Source organism: Cydia strobilella, chromosome 7 (assembly GCF_947568885.1).
Source record: "Cydia strobilella chromosome 7, ilCydStro3.1, whole genome shotgun sequence".
Lineage (NCBI taxonomy): Eukaryota > Metazoa > Arthropoda > Insecta > Lepidoptera > Tortricidae > Cydia > Cydia strobilella.
In genome coordinates this window covers 5,749,221-5,775,376 of record NC_086047.1, presented here as the reverse complement: position 1 = coordinate 5,775,376, position 26,156 = coordinate 5,749,221, and the positions used below count along the sequence as shown (strand labels likewise).

Sequence of the window (26,156 nt, the reverse complement as noted above, 5' to 3'; positions counted from 1 at the left end):
CATCTAACTTGGTTTATAAAAAACTCAGCGATAACGCTGTTGTGTTTTAAAAGACAAACCAAAAACCATTATACAACGGTTCTATGATATAAAAGAGTCATTGTGACGTGTACATTTAATAGGGATTTAAAAACTACTAAAGCGCTTTTTAACCCAAAAACGCTATTATAGAGCAAAACAGTTCCATAATAGTGTTAATATATTATGAGTATTATGACTACTAAAATATAAGTAATGTACTATAGCAGCGATCTCTAAAGCCACTATATATCCTAAAATTGTTTTATAGTTGGGTTTTTGTCTCTTTTAAAACACGAAACTATAGCGGGTTTGCAGGGACCCTAATACGCAAATTAGTTGCATAATAGTGATTTTAAATACTATTATACAGTAATATTGCTCTATAGTGGTTATATTTGAACCTGTTATAGTACACTCCTATAACGGCTCTATAAAATGGCGAAATAAACCTTTAAAGTATCGCAAGAAAGCGTGGGATTATAAAATAAGCCTTTTCTACGCCCCATCCCACCCCCACACACGCCGTTAAGCTTTTTAGGGACCCTGGCTACAGCAATCAATCAACCAATACTTTTTTAATCCTGAAGAATACCTATGTAAATCCATGATGTGGGTACATATCCGAGCTTTGATTGATGAATTCTTCCCCATGACCTAACAAAATGTAGAATACATAACCTATAGAATAAAAAGCTTGTAAACAAGGTCGTTTCTTCACTACAACACAACCAGCCTAAGGTCTTCAAATGATTGTTATGCTAATTTAGTGTCAGATAAATGCAAAGTTTTTCTTTGTTTGACGTTGTGATGTTTACCTTATTGCATCTTATAGGTTATTATGTCGAGATTTGTGGTTCTTATGATAAAGTGTTTCAGCAATAAGTTGAAATAATCCAATCCTAGTTGCTTTGGCTTAGTTGTCCTTAGGGAAGGGAATATTATTGGTCAAATATTCTATGATAACATGTCATTAGTCTTTGCCATATTTGAGAAAATATTTGAGTCCTTCGGGAAATTCACCACTTTTTAGAATTCAGTCCCTTTTTATGATAGTCTCAAAGGTCGTTACAAGTACATTTGTGAAGCGGAACACAATGAATGTGTCTTTCTTGCAGTGCTTGAAACGTGATTTCAATTGAATTAAGAACAATTTTGTTCCAAAATTGCAGTGCATTGTTTTTTACTCTTTTCCGTGGGAAGGCGATGGCCTTCACATGTGATGACATGTGACAAATTATGGCACCATCATTTAGGTTGAATATGGGTACGTTTTCTTAGGGCGGTCTTTTTATAACCAGCGTTTAACGGGTAAACCCTACTTGACGCATTGGATTACTGAGAAGTGCGCCATATATTACAGTGCCGGGGTTGAACAGAACAGATTATCAATCACTCACTGCCAATTATTGTGTCCTGTGTCGCATCGATTTAACTGCATTGAGCATGCTCCAGTGGACTTTGCTGTTTGCATTAAGCCCCAATTTAGCCGGAGCCGGATTAATTAAAAAACCGGCCAAGTGCGAGTCGGACTCGCGCACCGAGGGTTCCGTACATTACATACTTTTAACAATGTATTTTTTATGCGAAACGTGAATGAAAGGTGACGTATTAAAAAAACTACTTACCAGATCTCGTTCAAACCAATTTTCGGTGAAAGTTTGCATGGTAATGTACATCATATATTTTTTTCAGTTTAATCATTCTCTTATTTTAGAAGTTACGGGGGGGGGGGGGGGGGGGACACACATTTTACCACTTTGGAAGTGTCTCTCGCGCAGACTATTCAGTTTAGAAAAATATGATATTAGAAACCTCAATATCATTTTTGAAGACCTATCTACACGTATGGGTTTGATAAAAAAAATTTTTGAGTTTCAGTTCCAAGTATGGGGAGCCCCCAAAATTTATTGTTTATTTTTTATTTTTGTGTGAAAATCTTAATGCGGTTGACAGAATACATCTACTTACTAAGTTTCAACCAAGTTTCAACAGTATAGTTCTTATAGTTTCAAAGAAAAGTGGCTGTGACATACGGACGGACAGACAAACAGACATGACGAATCTATATTAATTCCTAAATTAACTAATTTATATAAATCTTTAATTATCTTTAGCTGGTATAGACAAAGCGTGTGCTAAAATATTGTTACATGTACCCATATTAAATATGTTAATTTTATGTTTAATTAGAAACGCTTGCCTTTCTGCTTCGCTTCGGATAGTTTTCGTAGATTTTTCCTTATAAAATATTAAATATGCCTATCAAATATTGCTAATATCCCTTCTGCTCCTTTAGGAGAAATTTCGAATAATTTATTAAGTTTGTTGCTAGATTAAGTAGTCGATGTAAATATGTTTCGGGTATTTATATATCTAGTTTAAATCGTAGCTAATAATTTAAAACAAATAAGTACCCTGTTTTAAAAGAAACCTCATATGTAAAAAAATATTTGCAAATTATATGTTAATTTTACTTATCATCGTAAACATTAAACGGGGGAATACAGATATTGTTAAAATCTAGTTGTCTCGACTGTTTACGGGAACAGATTAGATAGATGTTAATCGCGACAAATTATTATATCTGTTTGATTTGCCTGTAGCGTGCAAGCTTCAATAAACATAGAATAATTGTGGTAATTATTAAGGTGTGGTGCACGTAGCTTGGCTAACAAGGCTCAATAACAGAGGTGTAGCGCCAATGACTAAGTCCTTGCATTACATTATTATGCTAAAATTGTTAGTTAGCGCAGTTCCGGCATAAGCTTGTATCTAAGAAGACTATGTTTACCTATTTAACAGTTTTATACAGTTTTGTGTTAGGTATGCATATGCCCATTGTGCCCAAGTGTCAGAAAGTTACCGGTCAATTTGAACAACGTGATAATTACTATGAGATACGAGAACAATACGAGATCTAATAGATACGTTATAGTTTAGTTCTCAACTTTTGCAGTTCGATTCGAGAAACCAATTGTCATTTCACGCTACAATTATTGTGACGTTTTGGGATATCCATTCGATATGTATGTATGTATGTATGTATGTAAACACTTTATTGCACATAAGACAGGTTAAGATATACAATTAAACAGGAAGCATACAATGTACAAGCAAAGGCGAACTTATCCCTGTAAGGGATCTCTTCCAGTCAACCTTTGAGCAACTGAGATATCCATTGGATGTCTAAGTAATATCTTAAGAAAATCTTGTTCAAGAGGACATTCGGAATCGCGGAAATGTCAATTGTGACATGACATTCTTAAATATCTCGTTATCATTTCTGTTTCATATCTAGGGGATATCTAGTTGATATCGAGATCATTGTTCGAATTGGCCCGTCAGTGGTATTTATAATGTAATAAATCACAATGTCTAGTCTAATCCATCGTTGCTGTTTGTAAAGCCACTGTAAAGTCCAGCTATCACTTTACTAGAAGCAACTACCCAACAACAACTCCAGTCATTTTACGGACCGTAAGTATGGCTATTTGGAATTTATTTATAACAGCTGATGTTTTTTGTTTTATGGATATATATCTCGATTCGTATCGTATACGATCGTATTATATACGAACTAGTTTCCAACAAAATATCGTTACATGCTTCGTGTAGGATTTTTCTGTACAATTCTTATAAACATATTCTTTCTAGGTCGTTTAATAAGCATCTAAATAAAGTACCAACTACTTATTAATATTTATTTCTAGCATATTAAGATATGTTTATCTTGGTCGCGCATGACACGTATGACATGACATGATATAGCATACGAGTATGTCACTTAAGGGGCCCACTGATTACCAGTAGGTACGCCGGACAATATCGGCCTGTCAGTTGTCCGGAACTGTAAAATTTTTGTTCTAACTGAATCGGCAAGCGGACTAATAATCAGTGGGCCCCTTTACTGACAACGCTCAGTAACTAATGTAATAACTTTTGATGATTTATTTTCTATATAATACAAATACCTATCTTGTATGTAGTATGTACTGCCTAAAACTTCATTTTCATCGTCATTATTGCTTATAAAGAAGTTATTATAATTTATAAGTATATAAATTCTGTAATCTTTATTTAGTTTATTGCAGGAGAAATGAGACATTTAAAACGATGTATTTTATGGCTTACGGGCTTCGGAGGCAGGGCTTTTAAAGGCTTCGGAATTACTGAACATTCAGGCGAGCGAAGCCTATTTGGGCCATTTTATATGAAAAGGGACCTTATTGTCGATGGCGCTTACGCCGCACAGCGTCGCGCGGCATTGTATTTATAGCGGAGCATCGTTTATAATGGCGTAAGCGCCATCGACAAGAAGGTCCCTTATAATAGAAAATACCACATTTTGTTTCGTAATTTGTCTAGTAATAGAAACCTTATCTTTTAAGACAAAGCGATCACTGTTTTCCATCAGCGGTTGCGAGAGAATGTCGTCATATCCTTTTACACCTACCATAAAATTACTTACTTGTGACAGTGGCAGTAAAAGTTACTAGATTGGGCATGGGGTAAATAAAAAACAGAAAAAGTAGTATCGATATTGTGCTTTCCCCTACACATATAAAAATTGAAAACTGGCCAAAGCGAGCAAAGGCATATTGTTTTCCATATTGGACAAGTATGTAATCCTCCTTTGGCAATTGGAGACTGTGAGAAAACAGTAAACGCTTATGGGATTAATTATGGGTGGTATATGTAGTTGCCTACTTGGGTTTTTTCTAAAGACGGTAGCATAGTGTCGTGTTGTGGTGCCCGCAGTGACCCGTGACCACGCATCTGAGTCACGGCCGACGGCCGACCTATGCTGTTCTTTATAGCTTCTACCTTATTACCAGTATAACTCAGAGCTCCCAATACGCATAGCAGTTATCAATGTCGAGGCCAAGTTTAACAAGTTATAGTTCTACAAGGATTGAAACAAAATGTTTTAAAACGTACCCGCAGTAGCTGAGTGACTAAGGCACTTAGCCAATAACCATGAAGTCGCCATTACGAGTATGGACAGTAGACGTAACTTGACATTTATTTCATCACCAGTTTTGTAACACTAAGGAAACTCAGTAACAATTTTATCGGGCGTTTTTAATGTGTTTGTTTTAATGGTTTGTTTGTTCTCATGATTGCCCTTGGCGTAATACTTGCCTGTTTCAGTCATATTAATAATTATTATTTTCAAATTACTTTTTTTAAATACAAATACTTTGCGATAAAAGGTGCTCTGAATAGTGAATTATAAAAGTATTATTTGGAATATTAGTTGGAAAGGCACTCTTTATTCTTTGAAAACATTGTGTCAATCAGTCCTCTAGAGAGTCTAGAGGACAAATTTGGACTCCTCACGTTAACTGGTAGAATGGACTTTTAAGTAATAGTTTTTAACGGTAAATTTTTAAAAGCATTAATTTAGACTTGTAATGTTTTACAGCTAGTATACGCCTCTCGTTAGTGTGGTGAAAACGTCTCGTTTGTGTTTCAATAGGGCAGAAAAGTTTGTTTACATTTCGTGCCTTTAAATTCGCAACGCTCAAGATTCCACTTTTTTAACCACTCGCTACGCGTGTGGTCATGTGCAGCGTTACTAAACAGATTCAACAGAACCATGTTAAAAGAATGAGAGAGTTACAAGGATTGTCGTAACGTCAGAAGAGATTGTAACTTAATTTTATTGTGAATATAGAAAATAGGTCCCAAAATTCAAATAAAATACAAAATAGTTTCGTTCAAAAGGTATTTAGATACAAAATAGGTTTTTGCATTTTGTATTTGCATTTTAAATACAAGAGGGAATTTCAAATAAGCCACATCTTTGCTACTCTGATGGTATACGTACTTTTAAGTATTATTCCAGAGAATCACCCATTCTGCTATAATATCTGGATTACAGAACCAAATCTTCGATCTGACCTACATACATTTAATAAAATCCATAAATAATAATAAATAGCCCAGCAGTTTTCCGGCTCAACGTTTTCTACTGGCCGGAAAAAGCACATCAACAGGAGTCGTGGAGATCAAGGGGAGAGGCATTTGCCCTGCAGTGGGACACAATAGGCTAAAAAAATAGTTAGGTAGGTACGTTTTGTCATTTATAACGTATCAAAACCAAAAAGTTAATTTAAATTACAAATATTAATCTTACGTACTCACTATTATTAGCGCAACATAATTATTTCGCCGTAGACAAGACGTAAATTATTTAATTGAATTAGTTTTAAATAATTAAATACCTAAATATTATAGGTAGGAAAATTTTACACAAACCGACCTATTCCCACAGTACCTATAAACTTAATAAAATTACGTTTGTGATGCGAATGCTAGACGACGATATGGACAGTGAAACCTGGATAACTGCAATCTCAAGGGACCTGTCAATTAGTGTCAATTAACCAGGTTTTTCATTTATGCAGATCGTACGAATTATCCAGGCTTTAAAAATTAAGTCTCAATTATAGAGGTCCTCGTTTACAGAACAAATTGGTGCGAATTTGAGGAAAATAAATATATAAATAGGTGAATTTCATAAATCGTTTTTTTAAATAAATGGAAATAAAAATCTACCTACGATAACCTAAGGTCTTGTCTCTGGGAAAACGCGCATTTTTGAGTTTTTATATGTTTTCCGAGCAAAGCTCGGTATCCCAGATATTATTATATAATAAACACACCAACAAATTCCCTCACCAGGATTCGAATCTGGGACCTCTCCCTCCTGCGTCATATGCATGGTCACTAACCGACTAGGCTAGAAGGGCGTTAAAGTTTTAAATTACCGATATAATTTATATATTATATTATGTCTTGAAAATTAATTGCATTGGAACTTGATGACTAGGTTCATAGAAATGACCTTTATCACTTTCATAATTGAGACAATTTAACGACGTTTTATGGGTAGGTACAGTCAAGTGTAGAAAAATATGGGTGCCCTCATCATACTCAAAAATATGTGCCATAGCTCTTATGTAAGCGAATTAAGAACTATGGTTATTTTTGGGTAGGTAAGTTGCATGCACCCATATTTTAATACTTGACTGTATCTACAAGTCGTTGGGCTAACATACTAATTTCTTCATATCACGACGACCCGTACAGTAAAATGACATGAAATGCTTTGCTGCCCACTGGGTAATTGTGCTCCAGTAGTTTTTATACATGAAAACTATATCACAACCTCATTTATGGTCTACTTTAAATCGGTATATATATGAATTTTAAATTAAGGTCGAATTTTTGGGCAAAGTAGACACGTTTTACGTTACATAGAATCACATCGGATGTTACTCGTATGTAATTCGGTTATAAAGCTCGTATTGATCGAACTGACCGGCAGTGAACGAAATAAATGTTGAACAATACCAACACGAAAAATTTACTGAAGCACGTAGTAGTACGTAGTAGAAGAATAATACGAGTACGTAGCATTATACTACGTAGGTACATATGTTATGCAGGTTTGTTATGCGATATTAAAATTCATACCGCACACTCTTCTCCGAGCATAAAACAAGCATCGTGCCCAAATAGGTAGTCTATGTGCGCAGGGTCACACCACAGTAACTAATAACTATGCATTGTTTAACAGGTACAAGAGCAAGCGTTATTAACACATTTATTACCAGGAACTGACTTTGAGCATCGCCGTATTTCGTAGCGTAAATTTTAAGTGAAATGCAACGCAAGGCATCATTGGAGACAATGTAAACCCATAAATCAAACGCGTGTTTAAAATATTGTACTAGACTGACTAATACTTAATTCTTACGAAAATGTAACAAAATAGCATTCAAACTATTGATCGTCAAATCCTCCCCGTGAATCCTATAACGATTAAGAATTTTCTTGCACAAATATTAAATTAAAATGTTAAAAACCCTCTACAGACTATGCCAAAAAAATCAATTTTATGTCGGCTGTAATATGAGGTTAGTGAATATATCATAGAAAGTTTATAATATGTGTGTAGATAAAGCAGTGTATGTAACTGTACATAATTAGGCATTAAAACACTCGTGTGATTCTATTATGAAACTCACTTCGTTCGTTTCATAAACCCACACTCGAATTTTGATGCCTTTCATTATGTAGCAGTCACATAAACTACTATTTTGTATTGCTTTGTACTGTGTTTTTATATTTTAATTTTATATGCATATTGGAAAAAGCCTAGCCTAAGAAGAAAAATAAATAAAACGAAAAAACTAACATATCTAATAATAGGACATTTATTAATCTTTTCTTAAAACATGATTAATCTAAATGCAATGGCAGCGCAATTTCATTTTACTAAATCAAATATTTTTACAAAAATATCAAATTTAAAATAAGTAAATTATATTTTGTAAATATTACATACAAATGCGCATGTCTCGTTTCTCGACAATCGAGGATGATGTACAATTATATAATAAATAAATTAATCTATGACAATATCGCAATAAACATGTGGTATTCTTTATAAATCTTGAGAGCGTCCAAGAACTAATGTCGGACAATCTCAAAATTTAATCGTCTCACTTCATCTTTTTCGTTCGACTTATCAGAATAGCGTATAGCGTAGTAGTGAGGAGAGCCAATACTTATATTGCGTCGTCAAAACATCTTATTTCTAATTCGTCGATTCTTCTAGAATCTTCGGATGAGCAGCTATCCGCGGAAGGCTTTTCTTCATCGGCTTAATCTGCTTTTTAATAAGGTGTTCTAACTCCGCAAGGGATTTGATTTCCTTAAATTCTGTCGCACTTCGCGCTCCCCCGAGTCTGCCAATGTAGCGGTAAAGGTTTTGGTTGGCCTGACACTGTCCGCAGTTGTACGGGACGGGCACAGCGTTGGGGAAGTTTTGCTGGGCGGAGCTCATATCGTTGTTATTTCCTGGGCAGTATGGTACGAATACGACGGGAACGAAACCGATGATTCCATAAGGAGCATTGTAGCCGCCTTGGTTGCTAGGTTGTTGAGGTTGCTGAGGTGGAGGTTGAGAGACCGCAGTAGAGTCATTGCCGGGGTTAACTAGATAGCATGGGCACTGTCCAGGGCTCGGGACGATGGGCAGCGGGTAAGGTATGACGTAGATCGGGAATGGCGGCATTTGGGCGCCCGGTGGAGGCTGTGATGGAGGTTGTACTCCAGTGCCGGTAGGTTGACCATCTGAATCTGAAATATGACATGAATATTTTAATACACACAATTATTTTTTCTAGTTTTAATTTTACCGTTCTATCACCTTGCGTGATTTAGGTATCCATGCCAAATTTCAGCTTTCTAGCACTGACGATCACGGAGGAAAGCCGCAGCCGCGGACGGACGGTCAGACGGAAATGGTGAAACTATAAGGGTACCTAGTTGACTACGGAACCCTAAAAAGGCCTCACCTGACATTAATTTTGATTAGTAAATACAAGGATAGCTTGACAGTTCATTTTTAATTGAATGAAAAACAGCTTGACACGATTCGCTGATCAAATTATAAATGCTTAATTGTATAAAAAAGTTACCTGGGTATCCGGGTTGGGCTGGCTGTTCAGGTTGTCCTGGTTGTCCAGGGTATCCAGGTTGACCGGGTTGCCCTGGGTGTCCAGGTTGTCCTGGTTGCCCAGGGTATCCAGGTTGACCGGGACTACCTGGTTGTCCGGGTTGTCCTGGGTATCCAGGTTGGCCCTGGCCGCCGGGTTGACCTGGTTGTCCTGGCGTTCCAGGTTGTCCGGGTTGTCCTGGGTATCCAGGTTGACCGGGGCTGCCTGGTTGTCCAGGTTGCCCATGTTCACCGGGACCACCTGGCTGACCTGGCTGTCCTGGGTATCCTAGATAATATGACATTATTAATACAAAAGGAAGAAAGACAAAACAGCTTTGATCAAAATTAACTTGGGCTGACAGAAATCGTCACTCGTAATGTTTGGAAGCTTTTGTAATTAAAGATGCCTTAACATTATTAAGTCATCATCATCGCCTAGCCGTTTTCGGCCACAGCGACTGTTTTCTACTGCTATATGCCGCTTCAACTCATCTTTGAACCGCAGAAACTGGCCGCCTTGCTTTCGCATACCAGTGTGCAGTAGAATATGTGTTTCGCGACTCGGTTTTGGGACATGCGGGAGACGTGACCGCACTATCGTGTCGTCTCATTAGGTAGGCCTCTATTCCGGCGACACCAGCTCGTCTAAGGATCTCCGTGTTCCTAACACGGTCGGACCAGTGGACGCCCATAATGTCGCGGAGGCACCTTAGATGGAAGATTCTTTATTCTTAAGATCTACTATTCTTTCTTCTACTCTTCTTTTTTTGGATTCTTAGATTATTAAGTAACATCAAATTATTAAAAATCGATATGGACAAAACAAAAATGCACGGATAAATGCCAAAAATTACAATAATACATATTTTTGGCATTTTGTCCGTCTCAATATTTAATAACTTGACTGTACCTAGCAAATTCGTACGATTCGTATTCAATTTTATTGATTATTTAAATGCAAAACGTACCTGGTTGTCCTGGTTGACCTGGGCCTCCCGGTTGACCGGGTTGTCCTGAAAAAGAAAAAGTGCTAAAGTCCGTAGGGTACAAATTGGTCGTAGTATAAACCTACAATACAATTGAATGCTCTTTATTGCACACCACAATAAAAGAAATGATACGTATCGTAATCTTGAAAGTAGAGGGCAACATAATCGGCGGTTTTATCGATAAAGAGTCATCAACTTTTTTACTATCTTGTGATTTTGAATACTTTCATTATTGTCATATAAATTTCTCGTATTTAATTTGTTCAAAGAGAACCAATTTAGAGACAGTGTCATACATCACAACACAATGTCTTGATGAGACTGTGAGCTTATCTGTGTGTAACATTTGCAGAAAACTAGCGTCAGGGTTAAAGCTTCGCCTTATGCTTGAGTGGAGAAATGGGATTATGTACACCTGCAGATATAGATTGACCCCCTTTGACAAACACACTTTATGCAGTCAACTTTCTCTGCAACTGACTGTAATAGGTACATTATTTTGTATTCACATGTCAGTTGTGAAAGTTTCTTTTAACCTAATTTTTTTAAGCTAATATCAATAAAAAGAACAATTAACAAAATAAAGGACTTTTTGGAAAAAACCCTTTGTGTTCTTTGTGCCTTTTGTGATTCTTTATTATATATTTTATTTCTTGATTATTTATTTTTATAATTTCTCTTGGATAACGTTATGCTTAGTTGGGTCCATTTTGTGGTACACTTAGTGTTCGGTTTTCTCTACTTTTGTTGCCTGTGCTTATTCGCACATATTTGTGAACGTCACGAATACATTATGTAGGTATCTTATTTAAAAAATATAAAAAAGTAAATTGTACCTGGTTTTCCTGGTTGTCCTGGGTATCCGGTTTGATCGGAACCGCTTGGATATCCGGGCTGTCCGGGCTGTCCTGGTTTACCAGGTTGACCTGGTTGTCCTGGGGTTCCAGGTTGACCGGTTTGACCTGAATCACAAGAATAGTATAAGTACACGTGCACCTGAACCAGAAAAAAATCACTGAAAAACCTAATAGAATACTATATATAGTCGTCCTTATATATGTTTAAATTTTCGCAGAACCTGTATGTACATGGTTTGGATTTATAACGAAAAACAGACAAATAAAAATGCGGTAATGTAAATTTAAATAAAAATAATAATAAAAACGGTTAAATGATTGCAAAAATGTTGTCAAAGCGGACACAAGGCAACCAGAAAAAAATCTAAGATGAGTTGACTGTTGACACACAGTCAATTTACCTGGTTTTCCGGGCTGTCCTGGTTGACCGGGTTCTCCGGGCTGACCAGGTCCTCCGGGTTGTCCTGGTTGTCCTGGGTATCCGGGTTGTCCTGGTTGCCCCGGGTGTCCAGGTTGTCCTGGCTGACCAGGCCCTCCAGGTTGTCCTGGGTATCCGGGTTGTCCTGGGTGGCCAGGTTGTCCAGGTTGGCCAGGTCCTCCGGGTTGTCCTGGGTATCCGGGTTGTCCTGGGTGGCCAGGCTGTCCAGGTCCTCCAGGTTGTCCCGGTTGTCCTGGGTATTCGGTCTGTCCTGGTTGTCCTGTAAATAGAAATTAACTTTGGTTTCATATTCCTGGTTAACAAAATCAACACTATCAAAAAATGGTTGTTGGAGACATATTCATTTGGAAAGACCTATCCAACGATACCCCACACCATTGGGTTAAAGCGAAAAAAAAATTAAATTGACTAGTTTTTTTTCCTTTCTATTGCCAATAATGCCAATGCCATGCATGATTTATGTATCCATGCCAGATTTCAGCTTTCTAGCACTAACGATCACGGAGCAAGCCGCGGACGGACAGACAGACCGGACATGATGAAACTATGTTTCCTAGTTGTTATTTTGGAGTGAAAAGGGTGCCGAGAAATGAGACACGGTCGTTTATCGTATGACTATATTCCGACTGACAAGCTTGTTGCCGGATGCAACATCAGTTGACTACGGATCCCTAAAAAGGCCTCACCTGACCTTTTTATTAGTAAATAAAAGGACAGCTTGAGAGTTAATTTTGATTTGAATGAAAAACAGCTTGACACGATTCGCTGGTCAAACTATAACTTGTACAAATGCTTAATTGTATGTTACCTGGGTATCCAGGTTGACCGGGACCGCCTGGTTGACCGGGTTGTCCTGGGTGTCCAGGTTGTCCTGGTTGCCCAGGGTATCCAGGTTGACCGGGACCACCTGGTTGTCCGGGTTGTCCTGGTTGCCCGGGCTGTCCTGGATATCCAGGTTGGCCCTGGCCGCCGGGTTGACCTGGTTGTCCAGGGTAACCGGGTTGTCCGGGCTGTCCTGGGTATCCTAGATAATATAACATTATTAACCTTTCGTATGCTCCTGTCAAAAAATTGCCATATAAATAGCGATCATGATTAAGTTGAATATATGTGGAGCAGACCTGCTCCTAAGCATACGAAAGACGCTTTGATCAAAATAATTGAATGGGGGATACGCTGACAGAAATCGTCTCTCGGATTGTTTGGAAGCTTTTGTTATTAAAGATGTCTCAAGATCATTATGTAACATCATGATTTAATATCGACCTGGGGCATAATATTATTGCATAATAAGCACACAAAATCACTAATAGTATTAGCTTGTATTTTATTATGCAATCCGGCCATGGACAAAACAAAAATGCACGGACAAGTGCCAAAAATTACAACATTAATGTCGTGTATACATATTTTTGGCATTTTGTTCGTGTCTATATTTAATACCTTGACTGTACCTAGCAAATTCATATTATTCGTATTCAATTTTATTTAATTAATTAAATACATAACGTGCCTGGTTGTCCTGGCTGTCCTGGTTGACCTGGGCCTCCCGTTTGACCGGGTTGTCCTAAAACAAAAACAAAGTGTTACTAAAGTCCCTAGGGTAAAAATTGGTCGTAGTATACACCTACAATACAATTGAATGCTCTTTATTGCACACCTTAATAAAAGAAATGATACTAATCCGACTAATCGTAATCTTTAAAGTAGAGGGTAACGCAATCGGCGGTTTTATCGATAAAGAGTGATCAACTTTTTAGGGTTCCGTAGCCAAATGGCAAAAAACGGAACCCTTATAGATTCGTCATGTCTGTCTGTCTGTCCGTCCGTATGTCACAGCCACTTTTTTACTATATCTTGTGATCTCGAATACTTCCTAATCATCTTTGTAATATAAATTTCGTCTCATAATTAATTTGTTTAAAGAGAACCATTTTAGAGACAAGTCATACATCACAACACAATGTCTTGAGACCGTGAGCTTATACATACATACATACATACATACATATAATCACGCCTATTTCCCGGAGGGGTAGGCAGAGACCACGGATTTCCACTTGCTTATCTATGTGTAATATTCGCAGAAAACCAGCGTCAGGGTTAAAGCTTCGCCTTATGCTTGAGTTGAGAAATGTGATTATGTACAACTGCACGCAAAAAAATAAAACGGCGGCAAAGCAAATCTTACTACCTTTTTCTGTGAAAATATATACATAAGGACGTTGCTTCTGTATAATTTTTCTATTATATTTGTATATATTGCGCCATTTTTGAGAAAAGCACTATATATCCCTCCCAAGGTCGTCCGTTTAAAACGAACCCTCAGCCAGCAAGTAGCTACTTCCGAGCCTCGACAATAATGTACTATTTATTGACAAAAGTAAGTACAAAATAGGTTTTGAAGTCCCTGACTTCTGACCTAGGTAAAAACCTGTGTTAAAGAAGTCAGTGTCCTCTCCCAGACAATGGAAACTGTATAGAAAACAGGAAATACTATATTATAGCTTATTAACATTTACATTTTCAATTTCAATTTTTACTTTTTAGGGTTCCGTACCCAAAGGGTAAAAACGGGACCCTATTACTAAGACTCCGCTGTCCGTCTGTCCGTCTGTCTGTCTGTCACCAGGCTGTATCTCATGAACCGTGATAGCTAGACAGTTGAAATTTTCACATATGATGTATTTCTGTTGCCGCTATAACAACAAATACTAAAAAGTACGGAACCCTCGGTGGGCGAGTCCGACTCGCACTTGTCCGGTTTTTTTAAATTTAAAGTAAATAATTTAATTATAAGGATTGTTTCTATGCTAAAAACATCATGAATGAAATAAGTAATTGTGTTTATTTATTAATTGGGGTGAATAGGGACGGCTGGGGTGAATAGGGACAAAACTTAAAATGTGATTTTTTACCTGATAATTTCTGAGAAAATTGTATTATTTGATTGAAAATAATAGAAGATGTAGTATGATACTATTTCTGTGGGTGTTTTTTAAGAAATTGTCAGGTCCCCAGCCGTCCCCATTCACCCCAGTTGACGGTATTTTATAAATACAAACCGTCCTAATAAAAACATAAACGTCTGTGATTTTTAGTGGCAAAGCTGATATTGCACTTGGAACCCTTCGGGTATTCATCATTTGGTCCAATAGTTTACAAACTGGAGTTAAGAACAAACTCAGATGTAATTTATAAACTTAAGTTCTTATTAACACTTTTAACAGTGACGTATCTGTCGTAGTTTTTTTGGTCGAATTCCAGTTTCGAGTATAATAAAATTGTTTTAAGCTAATCTCAATAAAAATAACAATTAACAAAATAAAGGACTTTTTGGATAAATCTTTTGTTATTCGTCATGTGCCTTTTTGTGATTCTTTATTATAATTTATTTTCTTGAATATTTATTTTTATAATTTCTTGGAGATTTATTTAGATAGCATGATGCTTAGTTGGGTCCATTTCGTGGTGCACACTTAATGTTCGGATTTCTCTACTTTTGTTGACTGTGCATACATATTTGTGAACATCAGGAATATATTATATATTGGTGCTCACTTAATGTTCGGATTTCTCTACTTTTCTTGACTGTGCATACATATTTGTGAACATCAGGAATACCTTATATATCTCTCTTATATATCTTACTCTTAATTAAGAAATATAAAAAAGTTAATTCTACCTGGATTTTCGGGTTGTCCTGGTTGACCTGGTTCTCCGGGCTGACCAGGATGCCCTGGTTGCCCCGGGTGTCCAGGTTGTCCTGGCTGGCCAGGTTCTCCGGGATGTCCTGGTTGTCCAGGGTATCCGGGTTGTCCTGGGTGACCAGGCTGACCGGGCTGTCCAGGGTATCCAGGTTGTCCAGGCTGGCCAGGTCCTCCGGGTTGTCCTGGTTGTCCTGGGTATCCGGGTTGTCCTGGGTGGCCAGGCTGACCGGGCTGTCCAGGGTATCCAGGTTGTCCGGGCTGGCCAGGTCCTCCGGGTTGTCCTGGTTGTCCTGGGTAACCGGCCTGTCCTGGTTGTCCCGGTTGTCCTGGCTGTCCGGGTTGACCGGGTGTACCAGGTTTACCTGGCTGTCCTGGTTGCCCGGGTTGACCTGAAATTGTAAACGATTTAGAAAACGATTATAAACAGAAATGCTTTAGAATCGGCATAATGGCCACAACTTATGCGGCTGACTGTACCAATATTTTCTGGGAGTCTAAACGTGATTGCAACGGGCGCAACCCTCGATTAATTCAACAAATGCCGTAAACAGATTATAGTGGTTCGTTTCACTTGATCTCAACTCTCTACTTGATGAATTGCTTTAATAATATAATAAGTATTAATAATATAATCTAATTTCTTAGTTATGTGAGGAAAACTAGTTTAGTGAATACTTCATTGGCATACTCCGGTTAGACGGACGGACGGACTTAGTGATACTTACTAACTATAAATCGATGTCGATTATGAAGTATTACCCTAGACCGATATAAGCAATGTATTTTATTACGAGTATCAAAAAGGAATTACAAATTTCGCCTTCAAATATACATTGCTAGGTACACCTTTTAAAAGCCTACCTTTTCTTTCTTGGATATTTATTTTTATAAAGTTTTAATATGTAGGTTTCATTACATGTAGGTTTCATTGGGTCCATTTCGTGGTGCACACTTAATGCTCGGGTAATGCTCGGGTTTCTCTACTTTTGTTATCTGTGCATGTTCGTACATATTTGAGAACGTCACGAATATATGTTTCTTACTCTTGAAAAAAATATAGAAAAGTAAATTGTAAATTGTATATACAGACGTCAATTACAATAAAAAAAATACTGTGATTAACTCTGGCTAACGTGGGACTCGAAACCACATTTTACAATACGTTCCACAATAAAAGAAGAAAAAAATCTATATGTTTATTAAAAACGTATTGATATAATAACAAAAACAAAAAACCGGACAAGTGCGAGTCGGACTCGCCCACCGAGGGTTCCGTACTTTTTAGTATTTGTTGTTGTAGCGGCATACGTACATAATATGTGAAAATTTCAACTGTCTAGCTATCACGGTTCATGGGATACAGCCTGGTGATAGACAGACGGACAGTCGGAAAGCGGAGTCTTAGTAATAGGGTCCCGTTTTTACCCTTTGGGTACGGAACCTTAAAAAGCAAACTGTACCTGGTTTTCCTGGTTGACCTGGTTGTCCTGGGTGTCCGGTTTGATCGGAGCCGCCTGGATATCCGGGTTGTCCAGGTTTACCAGGTTGACCTGGTTTTCCTGGGGTTCCAGGTTGACTGGGTTGACCTGAATCAGAAGAATAATATAAATACATTTAGGGGCCGCTACCGCACCTGGAAAATGTGGATGCAGCAATGTTATGATATGTTAAATTGGACATTAATACACTGAATCATCGTTCCACAATGAAAAATAAAATAAAAAAACCGGCCAAGTGCGAGCCGGTCTCGCGCACCAAGGCTTCCGTACTTTTTAGTATTTGTTGTTATAGCGGCAACAGAAATACATCATCTGTGAAATTTTCAACTGTCTAGCTATCACGGTTCATGAGATACAGCCTGGTGACAGACAGACAGACGGACAGACATACAGTCTTAGTAATAGGGTCCCGTTTTTACCCTTTGGGTACGAAACCCTAAAAAAGTTGAAAAAAAAACATCTTGCATGGAGGGTCCATTTTCCAGGTGCGGTAGCGCTGCGACCCCTAAAATGTATTCTAAAAAAAATTACATTCGTTTTTGAGTGGTAGATTTTACATTAAGCGGGTGCCCCGTAGAAAAATATATCTTCGACAAATAATGCACGTTTCTCTAAACAGTTGTTAATCGATTAGCTTGAACGAGCGGGTATAGAACATGTATGGCGATGTATTCAATTAAAGAAAACACCTTGTTCTCCCACAAATAAAATTAGGTAAATACAATCATTTTGTAGCTCATTAAAAAGGCTAGCTCTGATGAAAAACTTAGAGCGGTCTCTGATCTGTTTAAAAAAAATGTTTTTTTTTTTTGTGTAGCAATATATCCAATAATTGATGTCATATGACTGTCATTACTATATGTGTCGCACGTCAAAACCGGCTGGCTAGAAAAAAATATCGAAGAAAGGTCATATATTTTTTTTTTACAAAAAACTATAAAGTTTTGGGGTCTGAAATTTTGCATACTTGTTACTAATAAAAGAAGCCAAAACTCGCTGGGGGCAGATTCCTTTTCTGACGTACAATGTTTAAACAGATGATATAAAAGACGTGTATTTACCAGGTCCTCCGGGTTGTCCTGGTTGTCCCGGAAGGCCAGGTTGACCGGGCTGTGCAGGTCCTCCGGGTTGTCCTGGGTATCCGGGCTGTCCTGGTTGTCCAGGGTATCCAGGTTGTCCAGGCTGACCAGGTCCTCCTGTTTGTCCTGGGTATCCAGGTTGTCCTGGGTGGCCAGGCTGACCGGGTTGTCCTGGTTGTCCTGGATATCCGGGCTGTCCTGGTTGTCCTGGGTGGCCAGGCTTGCCAGGTTGTCCAGCCTGTCCTGGTTGTCCAGGATAACCGGGTTGTCCTGGCTGTCCGGGTTTACCGGGTGTACCAGGTTTACCTGGCTGTCCTGGTTGACCTGGACCTCCTGGTTGGCCGGGTTGTCCTGAAATTGTAAACGATTTAGAATAGAATAGAACAATGATTTATTGCCACTCTTATAGTCATACACAATACAAACAGAAAAACAGAAAAATTATAAAAAGAAACAGGGTTTTCTTCAGCTAGTGTGACAAAAGGGATGATCTCATCATTTGCTGTGGTGAAGTGTAGACTGGGAGCCACAGCGCTGGTTTTGAGTTCACCCCCAAATTTATATTATATATATCGATAAGATTAGCGGGTGTTCAAATTACAATTAATGATTAGACATGAAGAAAAAATATATATATATAAATATAAACATATATAAACACAAAGGTATAGCTGGGGCAAGACATGAGGACGATCACTGTTTCTCATTTTAAGGGTGTATCAATGTTCTTTTGCTTATTTAATAATATTAAGTTTTGATGTAAAAGTATCTTGGGACATATTATTTCTTAGCGGCGGAGGCAAATCGTTCCAGATCTTAGCTGCTGAGATTTTGAAACTCCTTCTAAATCCAACAGTTTTGTGCGGAGGGACAGCTTATTTTGTGCTTTACTGCGGGTGTACCGATCATGCACGTCCATTAGCCATTTAAATTCCATAAAAAGGTATTCCATTTTTTTGTGATTACAGTTTTTTGCACTAGAGAGGCTAGGCGCAATTCTCTTCGATCCGCCATTTTAAGGATGCACTTTTCATTAAGGTACGTTGAAATGTGAGCTCTTTTAGGCACCGAATAGCAGAACCTTTTTTTTATTTTCATTTGTTTATAAATTCAAATTTACAACTTACTTACTAAACATTAATATTCTCGCCAAACTGTTACATTTGATGGCGAGATGCTACGCCTCATACATGCATTCTGTACTCTTTGAATAGCCTGGGCAGTTTTGGCAAAGATTCCAGGTCTATGGACCGCATCGCAGTAGTTGAACTGTGATAGGACGAGTGACTCCACCAGCATTAACCTGACTGATTCAGTTAGATGGTTCCTAATGCTATAAAGTATTTTCAATCTAGAAAACGCAGCTCCTCGTCAACCAGAAGACCCAAATTTTTTGCCGATTGTACTTTTTCAACAGCCTGACGGTTTTTTTTTTTTTTTTTTTTTTTATTGTTTTTTTTATTTTCTTTATTGGGGAAAAAAACAGATACAGGCAAGTGAGAATACACAGATAAGATTATAAAATTATAGGTTTAGCATGCATCCTAACACAATTTATAAACACGGTTTATAAGTATATTAGGATTATAGCTCGTTACGCGATCGCATTGATCCTAGGACTAAAAATTTGGATTTAGTAAACGATTACAAACAGAAATACTTTAGAATTGGCATAATGGCCACCTTACTTATGCGGCTGACTGTACCAAAGACTCGAGCACTGAAACTATCCCCCCGCCAGCGGTTCCCAAACTTTCAATCGACTTACGTGATTGTAACGGGCGTAAACCCTCGATTTAATGAATTTACCCAATAAATGCCGAAAACAGATTATTGTGGTTCGTTTCACTCTCTACTTACTTGATCAGTTGCTTTAATAATATAATAAGTATTCATTAAATCTAATTTCTTAGTTATGAGAGGAAAACTAGTTTAGTTCTAGATGGCCCAACATATAAAATATATTCGAATTTCTAATACCCAATTCTGTGTGACAGAATAAATTTAACTCACACCTAACCCATAGTACGCTACTTTTTTAAAAAGTATGAACCCTCAAAAGTATAAAAAAAACCCTAATGCGCCCAGAGGTTGAATTTGAATCAGCACGAGACTATCTTACAAATTTTATAATTAACACAATAGTGCATTGTTTTTATACTACCCCCATATTAATACAGTGGGTAGGTATAACTTGTCTCTAAAAGTGGGAATGGCTAAATAGGTGCACCTATGTACATCACGTCACATTATTATTGCAAAGTTTTTTTTCTGACGTACAATATTTAAACAGATGATATAAAAGACGTGTGTTTACCAAGTCCACCGGATTGTCCTGGTTGTCCTGGAAGGCCAGGTTGACCGGGCTGTCCAGGTCCTCCGGGTTGTCCTGGGTATCCGGGCTGTCCTGGTTGTCCAGGGTATCCAGGTTGTCCAGGCTGACCAGGTCCACCTGGTTGTCCTGGGTATCCGGGTTGTCCTGGGTGGCCAGGCTGACCGGGTTGACCAGGGTATCCTGGTTGTCCAGGCTGTCCTGGTTGTCCTGGTTTACCGGGTTGGCCAGGTTGTCCTGGGTAACCAGGTTGTCCGGGGTGTCCTGGCTGTCCGGGTTTACCGGGTGTACCAGGTTTACCTGGCTGTCCTGGTTGACTTGGACCTCCTGGTTGGCCGGGTTGTCCTGAAATTGTAAACGATTTAGAAAACGATTATAAACACATACATTATTTTGCAAGAAATGGGCTCATAATGCTGGCGATGCTAGGGCTGATTTTCCGATGAGACCATCAGGAATAGTAGCTAAGAACACAATTGTTTACCATCAATAAACGCTGATCGAAAAGTAAAAATGTATAGGGTTAACAGATAGGAACGAAAAGACGTGATCTTTTCCATATATTATTGAAGTTTCGATTGGGGTTTTCTTTTAACGATTTTTACTTGTCTAGGCCCTGGTGAGGTATTCATGTTCAATATTGTCGATGGTCATCCATAAATATTAAAAGTAGACTCCTACAAATTCTACAACATGTCGATCTTTAATCATGAACAGAGTTTTTTAGTTTTAGTAGAACTTTTTAATGAATTGCTTCTGCTTATGAGCATTTAACCCTGCCTAAGAAGCTTTGAATCCCGATAAGGTATCCTTTATTTGTGTGTTTATCACGGTTATTTATGAGTAACGTTATACCTCTCGTGTCGAATGATGGTCCCCATGACTGTAAATATAAATAAATTCGATTGAGTCGGGCCAAGCTAAGTCTGTACAGGTTTTGCAGTGACGTCTGTGGACGTAAACGTCAAATTCAATGAAAACCATATTGAAATTATGTTTATTGTGACACTTTCGGTCACTTCGATGTCTGTACAGTGCAGAGTTAGTTTAGTCAGACTATCGAAAATATTGTAGATACGTAGTTGATGTACCTGGTTTTCCTGGCTGTCCGGATTGACCAGGTTGACCTGGGTAACCAGGTTGTCCTGGTCCGCCGGGCTGTCCTGGTTGTCCTAGAATAATTCAATTTATAAAAATATATGGGGGCTATAGTGTTTAGCAGTAACAAAATATAAAATGATATATGACCGCAAGGTTGTAAAACCCTCATACGTGCAAGGGTGAACTGGTAGTGGGCAGCATAAAAGTGTCAATATCAAGTTTCTATTTATACAATAAGGTTGCAGATTCTCCAACGAGCAAGGTCCCTTTGCCTAACTACTCTGCCGAGTAAACCAGGCATTTTTTTGGGCCGTAATTATAATAAGCAATAACCGACGGATAGCGAAATTGACAATACCAGTGTTGTTCAAAATTGCAGTGATAAGGATAGCATTAATTTATTTTCCTATGTCGTCTATGATATGTATAGGGAAAACTACAAAAATATGGCAAATAAATTTAATTAAGTAATCTTAACGGACCAAAAAATCCATATTCTATAACTTAAACCTTACAGTTAAAGATACAAAATAAAATATCTAAAATTGAAATTGAAGCTCTTAATTTTTTTCTATATTGTAAATTAGAGGAAGCCATTATTTCCCTTATCGGGATTCGAACCCAGGACCATCGGCTTCACAGGCAGGGTCACTACCCACTAGGCCAGACCGGTCGTCAAAAATATCAAGTCAGGTTGCCCGGGTTGTCAAAAATATTATTTTGTTAATTGGAAAAAAGTTGACTGAATATGTTAAGACCATAATAACCACAACCAATCGTGAATTCGTGACAATATTGATAATGATAAACGAATGTAACCAGCATGATTGTGTGAATGAGGTACCAATTTAATCGGAATTAAATCGGAATGAACGTTCGTCTGGCTGGAAGTAATCCACTGTCTAAGTCAAGCCTGTGGCGACTTGACATCGATAAAGTATTAAAACACCACCATAATCCACATACCCCTCATATTAACAATTTAATTTTGACGGTTGTGATGGCATTGACAAAACTTGGTTGCTACGTTTTCATATTGCAGGCTTGATTTAATTTAATAAACTGTAGTTTTAAAAATAAATGGTGTACCTGGCTGTCCGGGATATCCTGGTTGTCCTGATTGTCCGGGTTGTCCAGGGTATCCTGGTTGTCCAGGCTGTCCTGGGTATCCTGGTTGTCCTGGTTTGCCGGGTTGTCCGGGTTCCCCTGGGTGTCCTGGTTGACCAGGTTGTCCTGGGTATCCTGGTTGTCCGGGTTCCCCTGGGTATCCTGGTTGTCCGGGTTCCCCTGGATATCCTGGTTGACCAGGTTGTCCTGGGTATCCTGGTTGTCCGGGTTGTCCTGGATATCCTGGTTGTCCAGGCTGTCCTGGGTATCCTGGTTTACCGGGTTGGCCGGGTTGTCCTGGGTAACCAGGTTGTCCGGGTTCTCCTGGGTATCCTGGATGCCCAGGTTGTCCTGGGTATCCTGGTTGTCCGGGTTGTCCTGGATATCCTGGTTGTCCAGGCTGTCCTGGGTATCCCGGTTGGCCTGGTTTACCAGGTTGGCCGGGTTGTCCAGGGTAACCAGGCTGTCCGGGTTGTCCCGGGTATCCTGGTTGTCCTGGTTTACCAGGTTGGCCGGGCTGTCCTGGGTATCCTGGTTGTCCAGACTGTCCTGGGTATCCTGGTTGTCCTGGGTATTCTGGTTGTCCTGGTTTACCGGGTTGGCCGAGTTGTCCTGGGTAAGCAGGTTGGCCGGGCTGTCCTGGGTATCCTGGTTGGCCGGGCTGTCCTGGGTTTCCTGGTTGGCCGGGCTGTCCTGGGTTTCCTGGTTGGCCGGGCTGTCCTGGGTATCCTGGTTGTCCAGACTGTCCTGGGTATCCTGGTTGTCCTGGTTGTCCTGGGTATCCTGGTTGTCCTGGTTTACCGAGTTGGCCGGGTTGTCCTGGGTAACCAGGTTGGCCGGGCTGTCCTGGGTATCCTGGTTGTCCAGACTGTCCTGGGTATCCTGGTTGTCCTGGGTAACCAGGTTGTCCGGGTTGCCCTGGTTTACCAGGTTGGCCGGGTTGACCTGGATATCCAGGTTGTCCGGGATGTCCTGGGTATCCAGGTTGTCCGGGCTGTCCTGGGTATCCCGGTTGTCCTGGTTTACCGGGTTGGCCGAGTTGTCCTGGGTATCCTGGCTGTCCGGGTTGTCCTGCCTGACCGGGGTATCCTGATTGCGTAAATGAGAAATGATATTTTTTGCACTAAAACGCTTACCTACATTTTGTGCTATTGAATATTAATGAAACGAATAATGTGTAAAGTAAATGAGTAGGTACCTAGCTAATTATTTTTATGATTAAGTTATTGTGAGTTAATAGTTACGATACAACAGTGAGTAAGTGGTCATGTCATAGTGGTAGTTATAATGTAACCATGTAAGTAAGTGTTATTGTTAATTTTCACTGACTTGAATTTACTACCAGCAAATTAAGTGTTAATATGAACATAATTATATTATCTAATTTAAGTATAAAATGCTATTGTTACTGACTCATTTCAACTTCACTATATCCTCTAAATATTACGTTTGTTCCCACAGTATATTATATAATTATTTAAAATATGTATCGGCCGTCTAACCATTCCTTTGGATCAGAGTAAGTTATTAATAATAATTTAGTTTTTGAAGCAGTTAAAAAAAATTATTCCGTCAATTTTATTGCTTTTAAGTCCCCGGCAAGCTCGGTTCTCCATACTAAACGTAGTGAAACGTAATTACGTTCTCATTTTAAAACGACTAGCTAGATTGCTCTAAAACTTTGTATATACAATAAGGTAAGGTATATCTAGGTCTGTAATTAGTTTATGTAACTTCAGATACCATAATAAAAAAATACAGCGAATTTAAGTTTTTCATACATCAAAGTTAGTTAGTTTTTTTGCATCTGTGGAGCATGATGTATAAAACTAACTTTTAATTTTGTATAGTACAGAAATCAATACGTACATAGGTAATATAAAACAATGATAAGAGCGCACCGCCCGCGCCAACAAACTGTTATACAGTTTGGCGAAATTTTTGTTACTGTCAATGTATGTTTTCTTTATATAACAATAAAAAAAAATATAAAACTTGTTTTTGCTCCAATTTGTTTGTTTTATAAACTAATTACAGACCTAGATATAGCCGAGCTTGCCGGAGACTTTAAAGACAATATTGAAAGCCATACGGTTCTTTCGCGAATTTTCCTTCACCGGAAAAGGTAAAATGTTTTTTTTCCCTACCTAACCTTTTTTTTCTGACGATATGGGACTCTCCAGTCACCACACCTCTAAATCGAGAGGGGAGTACCTACTTCTCTCATCCCTCTAAAACACTGGCGCTCACGTAGCGTTTGTAACCTAACTTAACCGTTCTTTGATAAAGTATTATTTCTTCTTCTGATGGCAGATCAGCGCTGGAAGTGGCCAGCATTATGCTGAGATGAGGCCATTTCGTGGTGATTCGATCTTCTATCACTACATAGTATAAAACAAAGTCGCTTCCTGCTGTCTGTCTGTCCCTATGTATGCTTAGATCCTTAAAACTACGCAACGGATTTTGATGCGGGTTTTTTAATAGATAGTGATTCAAGAGGAAGGTTATTTATACCCGTGCGAAGCCGGGGCAGGTCGCTAGTATTTTATATTTCTCTTTTGTGCTCGTGTTTACGAATAAATTATTTCCTACTTTTACTCTAATAAAAGCATACCTGGTCCGCCTGGGCCTCCTGGGCCTCCCGGTGTGCCCGGAGATCCTGGGCTACCCGGAGCACCAGGTTGTCCGGGGGAACCTGGGGGACGGCTCGGTCCAGCTGGCTCAGAAGGACCTCCTAAAACAAAAACAAGTTAATTTGTCAAAAATATCATTTTTATACAAGCTTTTTTGCCGAGTGTACTTTTCTTTTAACAGTCAACTATAACTAATATTCATCGAGACAATTCCAACAAACCAATAAGATTGCATTGTTATATCACAAAGTTCCTATGGCTACCTCCGTTCTCCATCATCAGATCAGTTTGATGGTACCATAATATTGCATTGTCACCCAACATATGTGTTTCCTGTAACAGGAGGAGCAATAAATTAAACTGGAGGCTGTACGCCTCAAACTGACCAACTCAGCAACTTTTTAAAAATATGAAATTTTTAGATTATACCTTTTTCATACTAAGTAAATATTATTTTCAATGTACGCTGCCATCTGTGTGTTTGACGTTGCTTGTCACCCTTTAAACATAACAAATTTTGCAATACATTGCGTCTTAGAATAAACTTTAAAGTGTAATAAAAATCAAAACAAGTTATTTTTAAAAGTAGCTGAACAAATGTTGGTCAGTTTGAGGAGTACAGCCTACAGCTTGATTTAATGCTCCTGTTACAGGAAACACCCGGTACCTATAAGCATGTGAATTTCAGCTTCATTTCAATCGAATAATGGGAAGTGAACTGGGTCTAATTTAGGTTGCAAGATATGATTATAGGTATAATATATTTATATACAGACAACGCGACAGTTGAAACTATTGGAGTAGGTTTGTCTTTGACAATTTTGTTGTTTCTTATTTCTATCACTCGTTGTTTTCTAACCGGCAAATGAATTTTA

The 26,156-nt window shown here is 38.6% G+C and overlaps 1 protein-coding gene across 1 annotated transcript in view; it reads right to left on the bottom strand.

Moving 5' to 3' along the window:
• Window positions 1-8,897: 8,897 nt before the first annotated feature.
• The window catches only part of LOC134742796 (uncharacterized), a 31,939-nt gene continuing 14,680 nt past the window's right edge, over window positions 8,898-26,156 (bottom strand). Inside the window, exons 12-24 of the mRNA XM_063675982.1 lie at window positions 25,263-25,382; window positions 23,594-23,737; window positions 21,532-21,612; window positions 20,561-20,785; window positions 18,091-18,234; window positions 16,991-17,116; window positions 15,591-15,919; window positions 12,629-12,731; window positions 11,783-12,079; window positions 11,361-11,486; window positions 10,504-10,548; window positions 9,516-9,821; window positions 8,898-9,174 (exon numbers count right to left, since the gene is read on the bottom strand). Of these exons, the coding sequence (XP_063532052.1) occupies window positions 9,031-9,174; window positions 9,516-9,821; window positions 10,504-10,548; window positions 11,361-11,486; window positions 11,783-12,079; window positions 12,629-12,731; window positions 15,591-15,919; window positions 16,991-17,116; window positions 18,091-18,234; window positions 20,561-20,785; window positions 21,532-21,612; window positions 23,594-23,737; window positions 25,263-25,382 (2,190 nt within the window). The 3' untranslated portion in view covers window positions 8,898-9,030. The remainder of the gene's footprint in view (window positions 9,175-9,515; window positions 9,822-10,503; window positions 10,549-11,360; window positions 11,487-11,782; window positions 12,080-12,628; window positions 12,732-15,590; window positions 15,920-16,990; window positions 17,117-18,090; window positions 18,235-20,560; window positions 20,786-21,531; window positions 21,613-23,593; window positions 23,738-25,262; window positions 25,383-26,156) is intronic.